This window comes from Anabrus simplex, chromosome 2, assembly GCF_040414725.1.
Source record: "Anabrus simplex isolate iqAnaSimp1 chromosome 2, ASM4041472v1, whole genome shotgun sequence".
In the NCBI taxonomy this organism is placed as follows: domain Eukaryota; kingdom Metazoa; phylum Arthropoda; class Insecta; order Orthoptera; family Tettigoniidae; genus Anabrus; species Anabrus simplex.
Window position 1 is genome coordinate 1,220,221,775 of NC_090266.1, and position 26,167 is coordinate 1,220,247,941.

The window sequence follows — 26,167 nt, forward strand, 5'->3', positions numbered from 1 at the left end:
CCCAAAAATCAGAAATGTCCTATCAAGATCTAGTAAAACAGAGAAAAGAAACTACCCAAGTCTTAACCCGTTCGGTGGGCGATGCGGCTAGATCCATGGCTACAAGTCGCTTGCTCAGTGGGGAATGCGGATATGTCCGCCGTTCCAAATTATACATTTTTTCTCAGTTGCCTGCCTGCAGCGGTTTATTTCCTTTTCAACAGCATATTCTAGATGAGTCTGCCCTCTGATGTGAATTTTTTCAACTATATTCTCCCAATACCAATTGTCATCCTCGAGTAAAAAGAACGCAGCTTACGTCCGGGCAAGAATGACCTAAGGCCTAATAGCTTCGCGCTGAAGCTTTAGCTCATCGCCTAATCGTCCCTTGGATGTAATAATATTGCTGTAGAAGGGATTTCTAGAGATATTGAACAGACCTCTCTAATGACATATAAGAACTGTGACCTGGTTTATTATCCCCAGTCTCGAGTTCTTCCTTCACGACTGGAGTGGCTTTTTACCGTGAGTTACACAACATTTATTATCGTACGCATCCGTAATATAGGCTCAGTTCATGATTTCCGTCCAAACTGCAGAGACCAGGGTTCTATTCGATCCTTTTTCTTGCATTTTTTCCGCTAAAATATCTATAACGAATTACTGGCCTCCACCATTAGAGGAAGGTGATTTACGGGTCGTAATAAATGAAATGTTGGAATTTAGTGGAGAATAGTTACATTAGTGAAGTAAGTTCTGCCAAAGGGGAATTCGTAAGTGACAGGAACTTACCTGGAGTAAGTACTGCAGTCTCGAATGTACCGAGTTCGGGCATAGCTGATGCAAATGTTCAGCAGTCGCAAAAGAGGCAACACATGTTCGATTCCAGTTCAAGTAGCGGTCATGACAGTGACAGTTGTGATAATAATACTGATTACAATCCAACCATTGCAAGTTCTTCATCAACTTTAGTGAAAATGGACAAAGAAAGTCCCGCTTTGATCCAAAATTCCATCGTGATGTAAAGGGAGAATTTTTAGGGAAAACAAAACTGAGCGAAATATTTCAATTACTTTTTTATGACGAGATATGCCAGAATGTAGCTGAACAGATAAAAGATGCCGAGCAGGAAATCTCACATAAAACCCAGTTTAGGTGAAACAAAGGAGTCGAAATCAAGACTGTGTCCGAACAAATAAGGAACCTAAATTAGGACACGCTATTTCTCACAATCGCTTGTTCACTATACCTATTTTCTATGAGCTGATGACACAGAAGAGATTTTTTCTCGACGGACTGAGTGGTCTAGATGGTTGAGTCACTGGCCGGCCTTCTGACCCCCAACTTGGCAGGTTCGATTCTGGCTCAGACTGGCGGTATTTGAAGGTGCTCAAATACGTCGGCTTCTTGTCGGTAGATTTACTGGCATGCAAAAGAACTCCCGCGGGACTAAATTCTGGCACCGCAGCGTCTCCGAAAACCATAAAAGTAGTTAGTGGGACGTAAAGCTATTATTATTATTATTATTATTATTATTATTATTATTATTATTCAGTTTTCTTCCACAGCTTTTTACATATCTCTGACGGGGTGAATATTGGACAACTTCCTCCCAAAACAAAAAATACAAGATAAATCCAGTATTTGACCATCTGTTAGCAAGATTTTTGGAAGCTTATACCCCTTGAAATCTATGATCTTCATATCCATATTGACGAACTACACAATTAGAAATAGGAAAGGACTTCCTCCTATCAATACTTATTCATTGCACTTATTATGGTACAGTACCGGTTTCGACCCCCTACATAGGGTCATCTTCAGCTGAACAATACACTCACATATAGTATATCAAGCAATGATTAATATTGCTTTGTCTAGGGAATGCCTTATGATTACTAATGTTTGAATACGTCCAAGTGGGGAACTGACACGTGTCACATTGTGTGACATTGCAAGTATATGTCTATAATAACATACTTTTAACTTAAAATTGGTTTGTACAACACTATCTTAACTTAAAGCTAATTTATAAGTATATATGGCTAAAAACAATATAAATAAGAACACTTCATGCACATAAACGTTTATATCTTGCGTATACCCAGTTCATCAGTTGACTTCTGTGTTTGAGTCTTTTGTCATGGTTGTGCATTTATTTGGTTGATGCTTTGAGCTTAAATAATATGATTTGCTTGTAAAATTGTCCTATGTTTATATAAAAGATTTTTATCTTCATATATGTGCATAGAATAAAACACTTCCTGAAATTTAAAAATGAGTTCCAGGCATGTAGTTACAACTAGGATAAAATGTATGTATATAGCTCTGCTGTGTGTTGAATCTTGTTGTTTTATGTTAAAATCGAATCATATTATGCTGTGAAATTGATAAAATTTGAGTGGCATTAGACCCAAGGTAGTAGCTTTTTTCCCATCTGTAGCTGTGCATTGGTGTTATGATATCTGTTGAAGATAAGATTGAGTTATGAGTGATATTTTATATTGGAGGAATGTCTAAGGATTGTGTGTGCTAATTGAAATGTGTACTTACTATTGTTGGCGTGGTTGAGTTGCATTTTGTATGAGAGCTCGCTGTGTACTGCTTCGTGTTCGTCTTGGGCTCACACCGCTTACTATGAGGGGAGAGGGTAGAGGGGTAGGGAGAGTTGCTGTTGTGGGGGTAGGGGTGGGGCTAGGTGTGTTGTTCGGTGGTTCTCTGTCGTGTGTCACGTTTTGTTTATTGATTTTCTTAAGGTAACCGTTTTTTAGAGCGGGGATGACTGTATTGAAAATGATGTTAGTTTTTTTCTGCGATTTCATTTATATTGGAATTTGGATTAGTATATTGATCTAGAGAGATGTAAAATTCTTCTGTTATATTGTAATGTCACACATAGTGACACACACGTCAGTTCCCCACTTGGACGTATTCAAACATTTGTTATCATAAGGCATTCCCTAGACAAAGTAATATTAATCATTGCTTGATGTACTATATGTGAGTGTATTGTTCAACTGAGGAGGGTCGGAACTGGTACTGTAGTATAATAATTACAATAAACAAGTAAGGTGGAATTCCTTTCCTATTTCTAATTGTGTAGTTCATCAATACGGATATGAAGATTATGGATTACGATGGAACCATTTTGCAGACTCAGTTCCATTTTCAAGAATGTTCAGTAATGAAAGATGTGCTCAATTTACACAGACACAACTCATTGATTACTTACTTTTACAATTGGCTTTACGTTGCAACGACACAGATAGGTCTTATGGCAACAATGGGATAGGAAAGGTCTAGGAGTGGGAAGAAAGTGGTCGTGGCGTTAATTAAGGTACAGCCCCAGCATTTGCCTGGCGTGAAAATGGGAAACCTGGAAAACCATCTTCAGGGCTGCCGGCAGTGGGGTTCGAACCCACTATCTCCCGGATGCAAGCTCACAGCCCTAACTGCACGGCCAACTTGCTGGGTCATTGATTACTTCCTGAAGCTGTAATGTTTGTAAAGGTTGTAAAAACACTTCTAATTATCTCCCAGGCAAATGGTCAGTTAGAAACAATTTATGTTTGAGGTGGATTTCTTTGCGGTTAAAATGTACGATTAATTCTTACAACCTTGTTTCTGTGGACACCAATCGTAACGGACATTTTGTCTGCTGAAAATATAAATAATTGACTCTTCCAAATATGCATGTCATTGTTTCCTGTATCTCCTAAGTTTAAATTTGTCTTAGTTCACACCAGTAATATAGTGCAATATTCTATTCAGAGCTTTGGAGGCCAGGCTTGAGCAGCTTTCTGGATCCATGTTGATAAATTTGATCTCAATTTGAAGGTATCTATAGATTTGGTTTATTTATTTATCATCAGCAGAGTCATTTCTATTTCAGTTGCAGATTGTATAATAAATAATAATAAAGGTGGGGATTTACCGGTCAGCAGAGTCAGAGGGTAGTAGGGAAATAAAATACCACCGTGAAAAAAAAACTGGTCCCTTGCCAGGGTTATGGCGAAGACTGGTAAATGACCAGAAGCCAGAAAACATCTTGAGGCAACCTCTAGGTCTAACAACCCTAGTTGTAAAAGGATGGGTACCCGTCCAAAGCAAAGTCAAGTCAAAAAGCATGATGGCACAACATTTCAAGAAACATACCCCAGGGGGTAAATCTTCGGATAAATCCCTCATCGTGAACGCTACGGCGCACGAGTCTCGTTCGGATTCTGGGGGAGACTCTACATCATGCAAGAGACGAGTCGGAGCGTCTCGGTGTACCCCGAAGAGTCAAAAACTCAGGCCAAAATCTAAAACCTTTCTAGTAACTTTCAACATAAATTCACTTACACAAACTGGCAAGCTGAAAACTCTCACCAAAGCTCTTCACGAAAATCAGATATCCATAATGGCCCTACAGGAAACAAGGTACCCAGATGAACAGATTTTTGAATCTGAAGGCTACCGATTTTTCAAGAGCAAAGCGCAAAGAGGAATCCTCAACGGAGCTGTGATGCTTGGAACCGCGTTTGCTGTTAGAACCAAAATCCTTAAATCGGTTGCAAATTTCAAGGCTGTGAATGACAGATTGTCTATACTCACAATTAAATGCGCGAACAAAACCTACGCCCTAGTTAACGCACATGCTCCTACAAACGATAAGAACAAGTCTGATCCAGACGAAGTTGATAATTTCTGGGACCTTCTGGATGAAAAATTAAACAAAATCCCCAAACACCATGTCAAGCTTCTTTTGGGTGACTTCAATGCCCAACTAGGTCGTGAACAGAAGTACAAGAAAGTTATAGGAAATTATCCTGCTCACAAAAGAACCAATCCCAACGGCAAAAGACTGGTGTCCATTTGCGAAAATCACAACCTGCAGGTCATGTCGACCCACTTTCGCCATCTACCCAGAAAGCAAATGACTTGGCGTTCTCCCGTCCAAGCTCTCGGAGAGTTCCAAATTGATCATGTTGCAATCTCCAGGAGAAACAGCCCTGAGATTATGAATGTCAAGGTAAAGAAAGCCATCAATGTGGCCTCAGATCATTATATGTCTCTTATCCAATTCAAACCAATTCCCGCAAACACAAGGAAGACAACCAAACAGATCACACGCTTCGACAATGATAAACTTCGGCAAAGGGTCGAGGAGTTCCAGGAGAAGGCTAGACCAAATGACTGACTTTAACAACGCCAAAAGTCTCCTTGTTGAGGACGCCAAAGACGTTGCAGAAATCAAGAGAAGCAAAAAGCATGCCTGGTGGAATGGTGCTTGCGAATCAGTCCTCCGAGAAAGACTCAATGCGTGGAAACAGTACTACTCTATGAAATCAGAAAATGATTGGGAAACCTACAAAACCCAACGTGCCCAAGCAGCTAGGGTGTTCAGAACTGAGAAACGTAAATACGAAAAATCTCTCATTGAAAAGGTAGAGCAAAACTTTAGGAAGAATGAAAGCAGAGAGTACTACAGAGCCTTCAAACGCAAACTCACTGGCTATAAACCACCATCTCTATGCTTTGAGCGAAAGGACGGCACACTGGCGACGTCAAATGAAGAAAATTGCAGCATTCTGGCAGATTACTTCAAGAATTTACTTAATTGGTCTAAACTGCAAAGCGCCATTGAGACCAAGGAACCCTTACTCAGGTACCCAGATTCCAGACCACCCGACAGAGATGAAATCGAGCACCACATTGCCCGTCTCAAAAATAACAAAGCGCCGGGGGAAGACTCAGTAGTAGCAGAGCTATGGAAATATGCCCCAGAGGAATCACTTGATATCTTGCAAAAGCAAATAGAAGAAATCTGGAACAAGGAGACCCTACCCGAAGATTGGAAAATAGCTTTGATCCATCCATTACACAAAAAAGGCAGCATGAAGAACATCAACAACTACAGAGGAATATCTTTGCTACCCGTGACTAACAAAATTCTATCACTTGCCATCCTGGAGCGTTAGGAAGCACAAGTCGAATATCAAATAGGTGAATACCAAGGAGGGTTCAGAAAAGGTCGCTCAACAACTAAACAGATCCAAAATCTCAAAACGATCATCCGATATTTCACATTAAGGTCCAAGCAGTATGTGTCTGTCTTTGAGGACTTTAAGAAAGCGTACGACTCCATTGACCGGGAAGTCCTGCTAAACATCTTAAATGAATTTGGAGTTGATTTGAAACTGCTGGCATTAATTAGAGCCACCCTGATCGATACAAAATCCAAGGTGAAGTTCCACGGATGTCTCTCGCATTCCTTTGACATCAAAACAAGAGTCCGACAAGGTGATGGGCTATCCCCGATACTCTTCAACTGTGTTCTTGAAAAGATCATCAGAACCTGGCAGGTGAGATTACAGGAAACCAACTACAGTCCATTGAGAATAGGAACCAAATCCAAGGGTATCGCAACAGACTGCTTAGCATTTGATATACTAACAATTTGTTGGTTGTTTTGATCCACCTTTTCAATACAAATTACAGTTTGTGTTGTTAAGTTGTAATGTTACAACTGTAATTTACTGGGACATGTTTCGCTTTTATTCACAAGCATCATCAGCCTATACAATTGCCTCAAGGTTTGTCTTATTTGGATTGTTATTACAAATGTCATTACATTGAATGTAATCTAATTTCAGTGATAACAATATTTAAAACATAAGGATAATATACACATTAAAAATTATGACAATATGATTTGCAATGTTAAAATGGAGTAACTCTTAATTCTAAAACACATTGACGTCCAAAACACAGTTTTTACAATTTGAAAATTTGGCTAAAAATTGCTTGCAACATTAAAATAAAATTGATTCAACTATAATTTGGCATTAAAATTTGAGTCATAAATATAAATATTGAATGTTAATATATAGGAGCCATAGTTTCTGAAGTGCGTTGGTTTCTAGAATACAGTAATATTTCAGTATTGAGAATTTTAGTTAAGAATTGTGCTCTCTAAATAATGTTATTTAAAAATGTTATTTATTTTGCATCATGCTTGATTAGAGTCATGATGATAACCTAGAATTGAAGTCTTGGGTTCGTTGGAAAATGGCTTCTAGATTTGATGAGGCTTGCTGCTGCAGTTTGGCAATTTGATCAGAGGAAGTATTGACATATTTAATTCTTGTTTGTAGCGACCAGACTCTCCGTTGGAAGTTGATTATTTTGATGTAAGTTATGGTTAAAATGGGCTTCAATCCAAGTTTTGAGTATCTGATTATGTTTCTTTCGATTTACAGAATGGAAGAAGCATCCCTTTGTCTGCTGCTATAGAATCTTGTGGACCTTATTGCATTACTGTGACTATTGTCTGTTGTGGTTCTACACGTAAATATTGTAAAACTGTTAATTTAAATGACGAATCATTATTGACAGCATAATTGCATCAGTTACATCGGAGATCAAAAGTTTAGCGTGGAATCGCATGATGTCACAAGCCCATATGGCAGTCCACATGTCCACACTGAGTGTTGCATGATTTGGAACATGCAGTAGAACACTAGAAGTTCAAAATAGTCTCTTATCTCTTGTTCGTGATAATAACACTAAAAAAGTTCAATTTTACAGTTAATGTTTACCCCTCTGATATTATTGTTAAGGCCCTTGAGCGAAATGAATTTAATCTCTCTCATATTGAAGCTTTACGCAGTATTCCCCACCCGACTACTCATTTCTGCCACATGGTTGACAAATATTTCTGGGGAGAACACTGAACAAAATATCTCTAAAATGACCGTCACATTAAACACTATCCTTCTTAAGTCTGAAATGTTGTGTGTGAACAATGTTTGACTAAAAGAACTTTAATGCACTCATTCCTGAACATTCACTTGGCATATTGTTTTATGTTTGAATGACGTCGTATTAATGCCTTCCTGAAGAATGTTCTTGATGTAGATGCATAAAAAAACATTCAAAGAGCCTTTGTAAAAATAATTGTTATTGATGCCAACAGTGAACAAGTAGTCAGTTGATAAATAAAATTGTGTGGCACTCCAGATTAAAATCTCCATGGCAAGTAATGTAATGTCATATGGCTTTTAGTGCCGGGATATCCCAGGACGGGTTTGGCTCGCCAGGTGCATGTCTTTCTATTTGACACCTGTAGGAGACCTGCGCGTTGTAATGAGGATGAAATGATGATGAAGACAATACATACACCCAGCCCCCGTGCCATTGGAATTAACCAATTAAGGTTAAAATCCCGACCCGGCCGGGAATCGAACCCGGGACCCTCTGAACCGAAGACCAGTACGCTGACCGTTCGGCCAACGAGTCGGACTACATGGCAAGAAAAGAAGTTGAATAAGGAACTAAGTACAAAGGAAAAATTGAATATGTGACTGACTTCAGGTTGTGATGTTTATTAGGATCAGATTGCAGTTATGTAGTCATATGTTCACTATGTCGATAACTGTCAAACATAAGAGAGAAGAATTTCATATTGTTTCGTGTTGAAGTGAGTTCACTAATAAGTTAAAAGGAAATATAAAATGGTTCAACCTTTTAATAGGCTACTATTAAAATAAATTTAAGTTTACATTCCTATTTAATTAATTTAATTGACCAGTATTTTTGGTCATCATCAGCCGATCACAAATAGGTGTCTGAATTACTAAATGTGAAGAGAAGAATGTGATTTTCTAACACAACCTTGAAGAAATTTAGGAGTAAGGTTAAAGGAAATGCATTGTTTCAGGAAGTCAATGTTCTTTCCTAACTTAGCAATCTTGATCTTTAAACCCATATAATGGAAGGCTTTTCGTTTTGCTTGGTTAGCATAATCATTAAGAGATAAGAATTTCATATTGTTCTGTATTGAAGTGAGTTCACTAATAAATTAAAAGAAAGTATAAATTGTTCAACCTTTCAATACTATTAAAATAAGGAATATAAGTTTACATTCCTATTTAATTAAAATTGGTACTGGTTTTGACCAGTATTTTTGGTCCATCATCAGCAGATCACAAATAGGTGTCTTAATTACTAAATGTGAGGAGAAGAATGTGATTTTCTAACACAACCTTGAAGAAATTTAGGAGTAAGGTTAAAGGAAATGCATTGTTTCAGGAAGTCGAAATAGTATTGGAAGGTTGAACCGTTTTATACTTTCTTTTAACTTATTAGTGAACGCACTTCAATACAGAACAAAATGAAATTCTTATCTCTTAATGATTATACTAACCAGGAATTCAACTTCCAATTGTTTCCTTTCTTTTTTGTTTGTTTGCTAGGGGCTTTCCGTCGCACCGACAGATAGGTCTTATGGCGACGATGGAAGAGGAAAGGCCTAGGAGTTGGAAGGAAGCGGCCGTGGCCTTAATTAAGGTACTGCCCCAGCATTTGCCTGGTGTGAAAATGGGAAACCACGGAAAACCATCTTCAGGGCTGCCGATAGTGGGATTCGAACCTACTATCTCCCGGATGCAAGCTCACAGTCGCGCGCCTCTACGCGCACGGCCAACTCGCCCGGTGTGTTTCCTTTCTGGGAATATTTATGTGACATATAAAGTCAGTATAGAACAAAAACATGAGATTCATAAATTGTTTTGCGTGGATGTAGGTGTTGTTGATCAACAACCATTTGTATCTCCCTGAACTTTTTCCAAACTCTGGAGACATCGCTTTGTCACCTTTTGAATGTGATCAGTAGGAGGGTACTCATGTCGTGTTTACTTGCTGTCTATACACCACCAACCTTAGAAGTAAACATGTTAGCGGTACCGTGACATATACCATGTTAATATGTAATATGCATCTTTTTTCGAGCACTATATTATGTGTTCCATTCATGTTCCTATCTTTCAGTATAATTTGATGAGGGCGTGTGATTTGTTGTTAGGCAGCAGACATCACATATAGCCAAAGAAATCCAAACACAAATAGTGTACTACAGAGAAGTTTATAGGGTGGGTGCGATGTAGCTCCCTAGTTATTTGTTAACGAATATTTTCACATGGAACAAATTGTAGTCGGTTCTCAGGACCATGAGAATGTACTGTATGTATGTACCACACTAAAATTACACATATGCTCCTGCGTTGTCGACCAAACGACGTAAACGTATAGGAAGTTCATCATTTGACGTCTGCAGGAAAATCTGAGGTACATTTCCGAGGACAACTCTGATTCTCTCTAGAGTGCATGGCTTTGCTTGGTACACTACTTCTTTGGCCCAACCCCACAAAAAGAAATCACAAGGGGTGAGGTCAGAACTTCTAGCAGGCCATTCATATGGTCCTCACCGTCCTAGTCAACATCCTGGAAATTTCCTTTGTAAAGTCCTGGAAAGTGTTCATCCAGCCAGTCACAAACGATTAAGGCAAAATGAGGTGGTGCTCCGTCTTGCTGAAAAATATGAGCAAAATTGTCCCATTGTGATATCACTGGCCACACACATTCATTCAGCATCTGGTGTTACTGGTCGCTGTTCATGGTGTCTCATAATATGAATGGACCAGTGATACGATCTGCGGTCATACCGCACCAGACTGTAAATTTTAACTTATTGGCCTCATCACTCCAAATAATGATTTTGAACACATCCGGTCATTAGTTATGCCATGACAGCATAATTTCTCCATATTCCATTTGCCTGTCACAATCCTCCAATGATAACTCGTGAACATAATGGGGTTTCCAGGTCCTTCTTTAAAGCAACATGCACTGTATTCCACTCTGACGAGCTACCAGGACTGTGAGTGATTATCTCCCTCACTGCCGCTTCCAGTTGTCATTAGCTTGGTGGTTTTAGCAGTATAAACTGATCATAAAGGAGGCTAAGATTATATGCCAACTTGCAGAGGAAATAAAATTGGACAAGTTGGAAAAGAAAAGACTGTACAAAGTTCTACAGCCACGACAATGACAATGTATGACCAGCCATCTCGTCACCATGAGGGTACATCTGCTCAACACCTGTCACAAGGTATGAATGACATAGACAAAGGAACTCCTCTGTTAGTTTCTCAAAGCAAAGAAAAATCCCACCTGGGCAGATGAGTCTAGGTACCAGTTGTTACACGCATCGTCAACCGCATGAGGCAGTGTACAGTTCAGGCCGGTGGTTGTATCTTGGTACTCATACGAGGACTGTTCACGGTGGGATGAAATGCGACCATGTGTACATCTGACAATGCCCGGCGAACGTTTTAAGATCCTGCTGGCAGATCATGTTCACTTCCAGCACCCTATAGCAAGACAATGCTGAAGCCCATTGCTCCCAAATTTTGACTGACTGACACATGATTTCTCATGATTTGCTAGGATGGCATACAAATGACAAAGATATACATTTGAGATTTATAGGTCATTTGGATTTTTAAATCTTTCTGAAATATAATTTGACACACATGGTCTCATTGATAAAATATGAAATATAAAGATATTATCATGATCAGCATTTTGAAATCCATTTTTATGGCATCTTTTGGCCAGCTTCTTCCATTTCAACTTATAGAGCAGCGTCCTATTTTTGATGACCTTCATTCATCTTCATCATTACGTACTTTCTTCCTGGTCACATGTTGTTGCAGGTTTTTTGGCTATGTTGTGTTTTTTGAAAATGATAAAGTGGAGTGTTATTTAACAAATAATTCAAATTTATGTTTTCTCTGCTGAGTGTAAGGTTGTTGAGTTTGTAATTATGTTTTCTTTATTGCAGTGATAGCATGTTCGTTAACGTTCTCAGAAATTTTGAAAGATTGGGATTGGTTAGAAAGAAATTTGGCTGACACACTAAATTCTTTTGACACGGAAGAGGATGTTACTGAATTTGTATGCTGCAAAATTCAGTCTGTAATTGCTAATGTTGTACCTGAAAATCAAGGTCTCGAGGGTAAGTGAATTCACTGAAATATTGTCTCTTTGTGAAACTTTGATATGGAGAACAATTTACATAATGACTGATTAAGATAAGGAACCTCCAGTATTTACACAGAAGGAGCCAATTTTAAGTTTACGTGCTTCCATGACGAGTACAGCAGACTTAAAAACAGTTCACCAAATCATAGTTTAGGTACTGTGTTAAATTTAATTTATCATAATAAAAGCATCTGTGGCATGGCTGATGCTGTTCACCCCAGTGTTTGAAAAACATAACATCAAAGTATTATTCAGGATGCAACAGGAAAACAAAGAAGTAATCTTCTGGTACAGATGACTGTTGTTGACGTTTGATGCAGTATTCCATGCCACCCTATCCTGTGCTAAACTTTTAATATCTACGTAACTACTACACCCTACATCTACTCTAATTTGTTTGTCATATTCATGCCTTGGTCTAACCCTGTGATTTTTACAACGTACACTGCCCTCGAAAATCAACTAAACAAGTCCTGGCTGTCGTAAGATGTGTCTTATATCATTCTTTCTCTTGTTCTCGTCAAATTCTCTCATCAGTACAATTCAGCATATTGTATTTCCTTATTTGATCTATCCATTTCACCTTCAGCATTCTTCTGTAAGGTCACATTTCAAAAGCTTCTATTATTTTTATTTCTGAGCCACTTCACTTCTATTCAATGCCACTATATGAATGTGAGCAAATTGCTTGTGCTAGTCTGCATCTGCCATCATTAGTTATTCTACTAGCCGTTGCTAGATCTTCAGCAAATCTCAGAGTTTGGATTGTGATTCCCTTTCCAAATTCCTATTTGATTTTCTTTATTTCTTGTTCTATATAAATATTGAAAAGGAGAGGGGACAATTTGCAGCCTTACATCACTCCTTTCTGGATTGGTGCTTCTTTTTCATAGCCTTCAATTCTTATCACTGCAGACTGATTTTCTTGTACAGTTTGTTAATAATCCTTCTTTCTTGGTACGGAGGGTTGCCCCGGTTAAGCTTGGATGATATTGACGTACCTTTTGTCCTAGGCGATTCCTTTTCTCCTGAGCCCGAATTGCTCGATGTGATAGCCACGGGTACGGACTATTGCCCTACATCTCAATTTCTACTGTAGAAGACTTCAACAGAGTACAGGAAGAGTAATATTGTCCCATACCTCCTTGCACACTCAATAGTGGTGGTCAAGAAGACCAAGGAGACCAAAGGCACAGAAATCCATCAGCGAGGCGCGTGAGGATTTCACGGGGATATAACACGGACACCCATCTCTTCTTCTTTTCTCTTTTAGTAAGTGACTGATGATCTGGCAGTATGACTGGATGCTTTATCCATGTGCATCCAGACATTTGAAGCATCCTCACCGTACAGCTGAGGGATATCTTCGTCGAAATAGGGGTCCATGACATTCTTCTGGAAGTAGGTAGCATTGATCTTCACATTTCTCAGCACTCTGAGGATTCTGAGTTACCCCGGGCACAATATCCTGCTACTACCATGAACCCCCTAGCAAACTTTTCTTTGTTTTCCTTGACGAAGTTTGAGTCCCCTTTTGGCCTTTTGGGCGATAGTAAATTGCCCGGGCTTGGTGGTGTCATCCAAATAAACCAAAGCTTCATCCAGCGTAACAGCCGACTGCCATTTATCGCCGGCTAGGTAGTTTTCGTATACTTTTCTGGCATTAGTGAGCCGTTCTTCAACGTGCCTTATGCCACTTCACCAGGTTCAGGTCTTCGTTAATTATGTGGTAGACTGTACGTATGTGGCTGGCAAGGTGTCCTTGAGTTGGTGGATTTTAGCCTTTACCTTCTTAATGATGTCCGGAGTCCTGGAGGGTCGAACTCTCTTCCGCGGCAGTTGTTTGTGGCGGGAAACCATTCTGATGTAATTTTATCACATTGCCTAGAGAGGACTTACTAGTGTTGGGATCTTTCATTTTACTCTCTTGTACAATCTTCGATAATGAGAATGTAGGCTTACCATATACAGTATCTGCAATTCGGCAGGCCAGAGGCAACAATGGTATGATATGACTGTTTGCAGCACTTCTCTAAATCACATTGACCAGACAGAACAAAAAAAAAAATGACTTGTAGCTGCTTCCAGGAGCGACACGCGCTGTATTAACTGGGGCAATTGGTATTTGATCCTGATCGCCTTCAGAATCTCAAATAGCTAGGTCCAGTCAGCATTATCGAGTGGCTTTTCTAGATCTACAAATTCCATGTATGTGGGCTTGTAATTAATTCAATCTTCTAAGATCAGATCTCTATCATCTCATTTACACCCCTTCTCATATTCAGGAGTTCATCAAAATAATCCTTCCATCTTTTCCTTATCTACTCTGGCTGCCTTATTATTTCTCCTTTTTTCCCCCTTTCACTTGCTTTGTGTCGACTCTTCCTTCTTACAAGTCCATATAGAATCTGTTTACCACTGTACATATCGTTTTCCATCTGTTGTGCAAATCCTTCCCAGCTTGTCTCCGCTTATCCCTTTCTTGCACCTTCCTTTCATTTCTGGATACTTTCTTCTACTTTCTTCCATATTGTCCCTATTTCATAATTTCCATACTTCTTATTTTTCACTCCTTCCTTTATCCTATAATTCGACCATGGGATGTGTCTATCTTTCAGCTATTCTGCCAAAAGCAATCTTTGCACTGCTTACAAATGCCTTCTTGAACTTGTCGCATTCTACTTCCACGCTCTCCATTACAGTTCCCGCTTTAAATAATTTTGCTGCCTCTCCTCTATGTTCTCCATCAAAGGCTGTTACTTTTTCTTTTTTTACGTCGCACCGACACAGATAGGTCTTATGGCGACAATGGGATAGGAAAGGGCTAGGAGTGTGAAGGAAGTGGCCATGGCCTTAATTAAGATACGGCCCCAGCATTTGCCTGGTGTGAAAACGGGAAACCATGGAAAACTATCCTCAGGGCTGCCGACAGTGGTGTTCGAACCCACTATCTCCCGGATGCAAACTCACAGCTGAGCGCCCATAACCGCACGGCCATCTCGCCCACAAAAAATACCAGCTTCTCCCCCTGTTCATTCCTTTTTCCATATCCAAAGTGGTCTAATTATGTACTTCTACCGTATCCCATCGTTGCATTAAACTCTCCCATAACAGTCAGGTTCACATCCTGTATTTCTTCCTCCATTGTCACCATGACTACATGCATTTGCACTACTTAATTAATTTTTGAAAAACATGTATCACTTTATGAATCTCACAGTGGTTGCTCTCGAATGTGGGTAGGATATTCTTCTCAAGATATTTTATCACTGAAAATAATGTCTTGCAAGGTCAACTTAATTCAATTTCATACTTCATCAAAATCTTTAACTTACATTTACACTCTCAGAAAGTTTTGAAATCAAGACAGGGGTGAGAGAAGGAGATTGCCTCTCCCCTCTCCTTTTTAACTGTGTACTGGAAAGGGTAATAAGAGGAGTGGTGAAAAGAGTTAATTAGACAGGGAATACCATGTGGTATATCTCTCTGGGACAAAAGCATCTTGGACTGAATGTTGATTGTCTGGCATTAGCTGACAACCTGGTACTTCTGTCAAATTCAATAGAAACATCAGTGAAACAAGCAGCAAAGGTAGGACTACACATTTCACTTCAGAAAACACATTGCTGACATACTAGGGGAGAATTGTATCACCACTTGCTATGTATGTCTTCAGATTCTAGTTACTGTTGCAAAATAATATCACTTCATCTTAATGCCCTATGAATGAGCTTTTTTTTCACACGGGGTCAGTTACACCTCCACCAGGTTCTCATCATCATGAATTCCTTACACATAAAATAAAGTACAAAGGTTTAATCCATCTACTCGATACATTTACAATAATTGCGATGTCTATAAGAACATTACAATATATTACGAGGTACTAGTTTCTACCCTGTGTGGGTCATCATCAGCCTGGCCAAGATGCATATGGATATGCCGAAGTCCTAAAGCAAAAGTACACAGTGGAATGAATATAAAAGAATTAACTGAATATGTGATTGAATGATGTACATATAAAATGGTGAACCACTGAACTGTTATAGATGTGATATTGTTATGCTTGTCAGTGACAAATAAAATTTTGGATTTATGTCATATACAATTAAACTATAAGAATATTTATCATACAATTATTGCAAAATGAATAAAATAAGCTCTTAGTTGCACTCCACGGGGAAGGTTGTTCACATTGCGCGCAAGGTGAGTACTCGTCAAGTTTCTTTTTTTGCCATTCCCGTCTTTTCACAACATATCTCGCGTTAATTCTTAATTTTTCTTCATTACGTTCTATTGGGTCCTACTTGAATTGGGAGTATTCCTTGGAGCACAGCAAGATTCATTGTATTACAAGATAGTCGAACAATCCTTATCAATATTTAACTTTTGTTTTGGATGTATTGGACATTATGCATGAAAGATTTCCTATGCGCCAATGTTGAACTTTATTTCTCCACCTGAAGACACATTCCAAATTTTAGAAACTCAGTAGAAGCATTTGGACTTTGCTTTAAATACCAACATATTACATTTTTAAATGTGCAGTTTTAGAGTGTTCACCAACAGAGCTTATAGAAAAACCCAGGACTCTCTGCCAGTCTCATCTGCAACTTGTAAATGATGGTCTTCAAGTATTTCTGATAGTCTCGTGCTTTTGTACGGTCTCAGGGGAAGGAAAGATAATCAAATCCACCATACGATCAGAGAAAATACTGTATTTACTCATGTATTAGACCCCCTCGTGTATTAGACCCCCGCCCTTGTCTTTTCGAGACGAAGAAAACGAGAAAAATAAAACTAGCATACAAGACCCCACAACGTAATTTGTCAGAGAAGAACAATGATTCCACTTTGAAGCAGCTACAAGCCTTATGCAGCTCTGATGACATCACATAAATTTGTGAATAGTTTCGTCCGTACAACCCACGCAATGAAAACAAGCATCGAAGTCATGCGGTAAGTCTTGTGTTTCGTAGTTAAGAAATGTCTGCCACCGTATAGGCCTACTGCAGCTCTGATGATGTCACACGAATAGGTGAACAGTTTTGTGTCCGACCCGCACATTGCAAGCACGCATCAGCCATGTATATATGTCTGTGTTTTGTAGTTAAGAATGTCTGCCAGCGTAATGGTTAGCACAATTAGCTACCATTCACGGGAGCCTGAGTTCGATTCCCCGTACCGTATTGCCAGAGATTTACGAATGGCAGGAAGGTTGATTTGTGGTAAAAATGGTACATGCAACTCCCTTCCACTGGGGACCTGTCTAAAAAGGAGCTTCACCACCTCGGTATCAGGAAATGAGTTTACTTTAGTTAAGAAATATTCACGGTTGTTGCCAAGCCTATTAATATAGGCAGGCGAGATCATTAACAAAGTGATCGTTTATTACCTCGTAACTCAGGCAAATATAGGGTATTTTGGGAAAGAAGTAGGTTTAAAATGTGATTAAAACAATCCATTCACAGTTGTTTTACTCACCAATGTACCTAACAAATAATAATATTGATTTTTTATGTCCCCACTTACTTTCAACGATTTTTGGAGACGCCAAACAAAACATACTAGGGTATGCGTTAATTAAAAAAATGGGAGACAACGAACATACGAAATTAAACATTATGATAATAAAACGCATTACCACCACACCTGTAGATAACCATAAAAGCAGCAAACTTTCCTGTTATTTATTTTTATTCTTTCCGCCATGGAACTTTTGGCACTATCCGGACGATACCATACCTAACCTAAAAATGCGGTCTCTCTTATCTCATTTATAACTGTTTAGGTAAGTCCTGATGTGATAAATGTAGAGAAACAAGCATGACCTATACTTAAAAATAAGGGTCTGGCTTTCAACAGCCTCAGTTATCAAAAGTATGCTTTCCAGTCACTATGTATTGCATTCGGAAATACAACTCTTAACATTCCTTAGTTATCAGCTGGTGGTTTGGCATGCTTTCAACAACACAGGTTTATTCAGAAGGAAGTCATCCTGGTGATGGTCCCATACAATGGAACCATACTCTAGTCTCGGTAAGATCCCAACTAGAGTATGGTTCCAGTGTATGGGACCCTCACCAAGATTACTTGATTCAAGAACTCGAAAAATCCAAAGAAAAGCAGCTCGCTTTGTTCTGGGTGATATCCGACAAAAGAGTAGCGTTACAAGAATGTTCCCAAGTTTGGGCTGGGAAGACTTGGGGGAAAGAAGACGAGCTGCTCGTCTAAGTGGTATGTTAAAAGGAGAACAATAAAACTTTGATTTCCACCTATTCAATACATTAAACGCAATTATAAAATTAGGATCACATCCTTATTTTATTGCTTAATTGTTAAAATATAGGACATGTTTCGTTCATATTTTGAACATCTTCAGCTGTAGATATTCTTACAAGGTTAAATTGATAACTTACTTACTTTACTTATCCGACGCTACAGCGCTGTGTGAGCCTTGGCCTCTTCTACGATAGTACACCATCTACTTCGATCCTGAGCGGCTGGTCTCCATGGGCAGATGTTCATTGCCCTCAGGTCGGCTTCAACTTCATCGCTCCATCTATTACGGGGCCTTCCTTGTCATCGTCTTTTATGTATTCGGGATTTAACTACTTTTCTTTGCATTCGATCTTCCTCCATTCTTTCCACATGGCCAAGCCATCGCAGTCTCTGTGCCTTAATAAATCTAACTATATCCTCCTGGTCTAATATGTTCTGTATTTCAGCATTCGTCCTTATCCTCCAGCCATTCTGGTCTTGAATTGGGTCATATATTTGTCTAATAATCTTTCTTTCAAATATTCTTAATTTATTTGCATCATCAACTAAAAGGTTCCAGGCTTCTGAGCCATGTGTCATTACAGGTCTAATAATGGTATTATATATTTTAAATTTTGTAAGTTTAGACAATAGACGAGATTTAAATAATGTAAGATTTGCATAATAGGCCCTGTTTCCAGCTATTATTCTACGATGTATCTCCTCACTTATTCTATTATTGTTTGTCAACATGGTTCCCAAATACTCAAAACTTCGTACATTCTCAAAATTATGCCCATTTATTGTCAGATTATCTTGACTTCTTCTGCCCTCTGTAACAGTCACATGCATATACTTGGATTTACTGTCATTCACCTCCAATCCCATCTGTTTTCCTGCTTCCTCCATTTCAAGAAACATTTTCTTCAAATATCTATCATTCCTGGCCATTAACACTACATCATCTGCATACACACAAATTTGTTTAGATTTGTATACAATATTTCCGGTATCCATTACTTTTTCAAGGACTTGGTTAATTGCCAGATAAAACAAATTAGCTGAGAGTGCATCACATTGTCTGACTCCTGTATTAACCCTCAAATGGTTAAACGACGAGGCATCGCCCTTTTTATATATGTCGTTGTAGTCAGTGACAATATATCGACTGTTTTGCAGCCGTTCAGTAGACACGCTCTCGTTATGCGTAGTAACACACAAATGTGCTCTATGTAGTATCATTTTAAAAAGCAGATTACAGTCTCTCTTTTTACTCTAGTTGCTAGGCTGTAGACTGCTGTTTAAATGAACTGTGCAGTCTTAAAATTCATTCGTTAGGCTCGCTACCTTAACTGCGCAGTACAATATGGCGCCTTGTCGCGTCACTGTGTCGTTCTGTTGTACACGCTGTTTTTTCAGTGTTTTGCGGAAATGGCGAGTAATTTAGGTTCAAGTCCCATTCGGAAGATGTTGGATGAAATAATGAGTGACGCGAGTGATATGAGTGATAATGACAGTGACATTGACAAACTTCCTGGAAAGCTGGAACGTTTATGCGTAATCTGTGGACCAACAAAAAAAAGGGGAAGGACGCGGTATTTGTGCCCTGGGGTTAACTGTGGAGTTGACAGGGGGTGTGACCACAATTTACAGCACTTTTGAAGGCCTGAAAGGAGAGGAAGAAAAAGGAGAGAGCAGTCTAGTTCTGGTAGCTCCTCTGAGTGACTTCGCTTGTGTATATATATTTATTTGTATATATAACATCTAAAGTGTTTATATTTTTTTGAAGTGCATAAAATTGTGAACAACATTGTGATTTGACTTTCTCGGGTAAGTCGAGTATTTTAGTGTCTGGTATGGGCGCAAACATTTTGATAATATCATTTGGGAACACTTTTTTGGAAACTCAGGATGGCTTTAAAGATATAATGAAAGGTACAAAACAAAAATATATTTATTTCAATAGCCTATGATATTATCATTTAATAACATGTATTACATTGCATGGTTTCCTTTTAAAACCTATTTTTAAGAAGTTTTAGTGAAAGTATACAAAAATCCTGAAAATCGTGTGACCGTAACAGTCGTATAAATAGACCATTTGAGGGTTAAGAGCAAACTCATTTCCAATTCTTCCATCCACCATCACCTTTGCCCTTACTTCTCCTAACGTGATTCTGAACATCCTAATCAGTTTCTGTGGTATTCCTATTGTCTCCATGTATTCATATAGCTTATCCTTGTATATACTGTCAAATGCTTGTCTAAAATCTACAAACAACATATGTAGATCTATATTATGCTCATAGCATTCTTCCATCGTTTGACGTACCACGAATATTTGATCTACTGTGCTCCTATTTCGCCTGAAGCCACATTGTGCTTCATCCAATCTCTCTTCAGCACATGGAGTCAGATATTGTAATGGGATATTTGAAAATACTTTATAGATGATATTAAGTAATGCAGTTCCCCTATAATTAGTGCATTTGTATTTATTTACCTTCTTATATATTGGGAAAATTATTCCTGTACTCCACTCATCAGGAATCTGTTCTTCCTCCCAAATCTTAATAATCAGTTCATGTACCTCTTGGAGCATTTCTTTGCTACAATTTTTTATCAGTTCACTTGTTATTCCGTCTTCTCCTGCTGCTTTCTGGTTATTTAATTTTGCAGTAGCATTTTCTAGATCTTTCAATATGGGGACATTTATCCATTGTTCTGGCCCACTCTGCTCCATATGCCTTTCCCTTTCTTCCACCTCTTCTCTTTCCTTGTTAAGGAGCTCTCGGAAGTATTCAGTCCATCTTTCACTTATTTCCTCTTCATTCTGTAATAGCTTACCTTCTTTATTCTTACAGCCATTCAATCTTGGCCTATACCCCTTCTGAAAATAATTAATTTCATTATAGAATTCCTTCGTCCCCTTCTGTAACCTTTGTGTGTCTATACTCTCCAGTTTCTTCTTAATCATCTCTCTTTCCTTCTTCTTACAGATGTTATTAGCTTCACATCTGCATTTCTCATAATTTTCCCTATTTGACCTTGTATCTCTCTGTAACATTTTTGCCCTTGCTGCATTCTTCCTTCCAGTCGCTTCCACACACTCTGTATCAAACCAAATATTTTTCTTTTTAGCTATACCCAGTGTTTCTTGGGCCACATTTTGTATGCACCTTTGAACTTTTGCTCACCTCTCCTCTATTCCAGATACTTGTCCAGTCGTCTGTAGTGTATTATTCATTTTTGACTGGAATTCTTGTTTTCCTTCTGGTTGTTGTAGTTTTTCCAAATTCCATTTCTTTCTTTCCGTAGGTTGTCTCCTCTGTCCTGTTGCCAATTTTTGTCTCACTATTGCTTTTACTAAATAATGATCAGAATCACAGTTTGGCCCTCTGCATGTCCTTACGTCAATAATGGATGCTGCATGCCTCGTAGTCACCAGTACATGATCTATTTGATTTACCACTGTGCTCCCTGGCATCTTCCACGTTCCTTTATGTATTTTCTTATGATCAAAGCAGGTGCTTTTAATTATAAGACCACTCGTAGTTGCAAACTGTCCCAAGTGAAAACCATTCTCATTTGATTCATCATGTAGTGTATATTTCCCAACTATTGGTCTCATACACTCTTTCTTTCCCACTTTGGCATTAAAATCTCCTAAAATAATAGTCATGTCATATCTTGGTCCCTCTTCAACGGTTTGTACTAACTCATCATAAAATTGTTCCTTCCTTTCCTCATCCGCATCTTCAATTGGTGCATGTGCTGATATAACAGTTATGTTCCTAAACTTCCCCTTAATCCGAAGCTTACATATTCTATTTGAGATAGATTCAAATCCTATTACCCTCTTCTTCAATTTCCCATGTACTATAAATCTTGTACAGAACTGTCCTGTTCTTTCTTCCGGCCCACTGTAATAGAGGTTATAATATTTCTTTTCAATACATCCTTGCCCTTTCTATCTTATTTCCTGAATCGCTACTAAGTCGTATCCAAATCTTTTTGTTTCATTTACAATTTCTTGCATTTTTCCCAGTTTCAACATTGTTCTTACATTCCATGTCGCCGGGCTGAGTGGCTCAGACGGTTGAGGCGCTGGCCTTCTGACCCCAACTTGGCAGGTTCGATCCTGGCTCAGTCCGGTGGTATTTGAAGGTGCTCAAATACGTCAGCCTCGTGTCGGTAGATTTACTGGCACGTAAAAGAACTCCTGCAGGACTAAATTCCGGCACCTCGGCGTCTCCGAAAACCGTAAAAGAGTAGTTAGTGGGATGTAAAACAAATAACATTATTATTATTATTACATTCCATGTCGCCAAGTTTATATTCGCTTTCCTTACTCGTGTCCTTTTCCTAATCTTTTGTCGTCTTCGATTTCCATCCGGTTTTCTCGTAGAATGGGATGTAAAACAAATAACATTATTATTATTATTACATTCCATGTCGCCAAGTTTATATTCGCTTTCCTTACTCGTGTCCTTTTCCTAATCTTTTGTCGTCTTCGATTTCCATCCGGTTTTCTCGTAGAAGTCTTCTGAACAATGCTTTTTTTACAAGGTGAGGCCGTTAACCCCACGCTCAACCCTATCCACTGGCTGGGGACATTGATTTTGGAGCATCCTACTCCTAGAGAGTTTGTCTTCACCACGACTGAGGAGTCCCGTCTGCCCCGTTAAATTGATAACATTGTTTTAGAACTTACACTTATGGTTTGCCTTTAACAAACTTATCCATAATAAACGTTAAAAAACCCCTTAAATATAAAGCGTTTATATATTACATCGTCTTATTGAAAATAATATGACTATTTATTGAGTTTGAAACTTTAAAACCTTATTCCAATATTTAAAATACAATGCCATTAGTTAGTCTCTGCATAAATACATTTACAATCTGTTAAATTGCTGAATGTCTTAAAATTATTTGTTGTATACACATTAAAATATTTTGTTACAACTGGCGTAAACTTTTTCACATGTCGTACCATATGGAATTGAAATCTTAATACACTCTCAAAACAGCTGAGTTTAGGCGTGAATATTATTCTTTTCATCCATAAAAATGAGAAACTGATGCGCACTATTGCTTATAGGTTATGAATTTTGTCCTGCTTTAAATATTTAATGTCAAAATTTGTCGAATTCACAAATTGCTTGTAGTCTTCACCGTGTAGGGCAATCCTATACACGTAACCTGGGACTCAGTCAAATGGTGACAGACAAGCTTTGGTGATATGCAAGTGGTAATTTCATCCAAGTTTACGTAAGTAAGTCTGTTGACATATCTGTAACGGGAATTTTTTTCATAAGAATATGCTGAATGGTTCGAAAGTTGAAGAAACTAACGTTGAAGGATCAGCACTTACCCCTTCTACTCCTGCCTGCATTTACGCTAGTGCACTCAGCTGTTTGACGACTGCTTGTCATTCTACTTGCGCTCCTCGCGTTGTATATGTGTCTCCGTATCTGCGGGGCATTGGGAGGGGAGGTAACAGAGGGTGGCGTTCGAGTGAATGGCGTGATTCGTGGAGGGGAATATTCAGAAGTTGTGTAGGTGGGGGGTTGCGTTTTCGTAGATTGACTCTTATTATTATCATCCGGGATAAAACTGCTTGTAAATTTTGTGGTATAGAGTTTGAATGTTTGTATTAATTTCTTTATTTGTTCTATTAATGGGTTTATGATTTCTATTTCGTTGTTCAGGTTTTTATCTCTATTGAAGTGTTTGTCTAGGTAGATATGAATGTTCTCCAGTCATTCATTAATTTTCCTTTATTGACCTTTCTGATTATCTTTAAATCTTTTTCTATTGTAGTAAAATGGTGTCCTTTTTCTTGAATATGATTACTCATAGTGGAAAATTTGTTATGTTTAGCAGCATTTACATGTTCTAAATATCTAGTTATAAAACTTCTGCCAGTTTGGCCAACGTAAGAAAAACCACAATCCGAACAAATCAGCTTATAGATTCCTGAACATTGGTATTTGTTGTTGCGTGAATTTACACTATTATGGTTGAAAAATGTATTTCTATATGTATTTTGTGTTCTAAATGCAATATTAATTTGCCGTTTTTTGATCAGATTCCTGATTTGATATAATGCTGGGTTGGTGAATGTGAATGTTGCAAATTTTGGTTTTTCAGTTTTGATCGGAATAAGGTTAGTGGCCAGATTCGATTTCACTCTATTAATAAGTTTGTTAACAACATCTATTTTATAATCATTGACAGAAGCTAAGTCTTTTATAAATTTAATTTCTTTCTTTAAACTGTTATCAGAGTGTGGCATTTTGAATTCTCTGCATATCAGACTAAAGAAGCGGCTTGTTTCTGTGATTTTGGGTGTAGGGGAATCTTTTTTGATAGCTATTGGAATGTAAGATGGCTTTCTATAAATCTGAAAGTCAAATTTATTTTCTGTTTGTGTTACTGTAATATCTAAAAAGTTTAACGAATGATTATTTTCTTCCTCCTTGGTGAATTTTACTCTTTTGTCTAGGTTATTTAAGAAGTTTAATATACTATTGCTGTCATTAAGTTTGCTATCTTTTATAACAAAGGTATTGTCTATATATCTCAACCACAAACATAGTCCTTTTATGCTTGTTTTTATTGTGCTGTGCTCTAGATGATCCATGTAAATATTGGCTAAAATTCCAGACATGGGGTCTCCCATTCCCAAACACATCTGTTTGTAAATTTTATTGTTGAATGTGAAATAATTGTTGTTTGAAACAAAATTTAATAGATTTATAAACTCTCCTATTTCGCATGAACTTTACTTGCCCTGTTTGGTTAGAATAGACTTGATGATTTCAATTTGTAGTGTTTCTTTAAAATTTGGTGTAAGAATTTTGAGATTTTATAAGTAGGCCTTCCTCTACTATTGATTATAGGCCTAACAGACATATTTGCTTTATGGATTTTAGGTAGAGCTTTAGCCATTGGTAATTTGGGATTTATATTGATCATTTTTTTAATATTGTTCGTTAATTAGAAAAGTGGAATTTTTAAGTATATTTTTTAGGTTCTTCTGAATTTTATTTATAGGGTCGATAAAGGAAAATTAATGAATGACTGGAGAACATTCATATCTACCTAGACAAATACTTCAATAGAGATAAAAACTTGAACAACGAAATAGAAATAAAAAACCCATTAATAGAACAAATACCGAAATTAATACGAACATTCAAACTCTATACCACAAAATTTACAAGCAGTTTTATCCCGGATGATAATAATAAGAGTCAATCTACGAATACGCAACCCCCCACCTACACAACTTCTGAACATTCCCCTCCACGAATCACGCCATTCACTCGAACGCCACCCTCTGTTACCTCCCCTCCCAATGCCCCGCAGATACGGAGACACATATACAACGCGAGGAGCGCAAGTAGAATGACAAGCAGTCGTCAAACAGCTGAGTGCACTAGCGTAAATGCAGGCAGGAGTAGAAGGGGTAAGTGCTGATCCTTCAACGTTAGTTTCTTCAACTTTCGAACCATTCAGCATATTCTTACGAAAAAAATTCCCGTTACAGATATGTCAACAGACTTACTTACGTAAACTTGGATGAAATTACCACTTGCATATCACCAAAGCTTGTCTGTCACCATTTGACTGAGTCCCAGGTTACGTGTATAGGATTGCCCTACACGGTGAAGACTACAAGCAATTTGTGAATTCGACAAATTTTGACATTAAATATTTAAAGCAGGACAAAATTCATAACCTATAAGCAATAGTGCGCATCAGTTTCTCATTTTTATGGATGAAAAGAATAATATTCACGCCTAAACTCAGCTGTTTTGAGAGTGTATTAAGATTTCAATTCCATATGGTACGACATGTGAAAAAGTTTACGCCAGTTGTAACAAAATATTTTAATGTGTATACAACAAATAATTTTAAGACATTCAGCAATTTAACAGATTGTAAATGTATTTATGCAGAGACTAACTAATGGCATTGTATTTTAAATATTGGAATAAGGTTTTAAAGTTTCAAACTCAATAAATAGTCATATTATTTTCAATAAGAC

At 38.1% G+C, this 26,167-nt stretch overlaps 1 protein-coding gene across 4 annotated transcripts in view; it reads left to right on the forward strand.

The window, feature by feature from the left end:
* The window catches only part of Tbc1d8-9 (TBC1 domain family member 8/9), a 419,649-nt gene that overhangs the window by 24,851 nt on the left and 368,631 nt on the right, over nucleotides 1–26,167 (forward strand). For all 4 annotated transcript variants that reach the window (XM_067142224.2, XM_067142225.2, XM_067142226.2 and 1 more), the window contains exon 3: nucleotides 11,648–11,821. In XM_067142224.2, coding sequence (XP_066998325.2) covers nucleotides 11,648–11,821 — 174 coding nt within the window. The remainder of the gene's footprint in view (nucleotides 1–11,647; nucleotides 11,822–26,167) is intronic.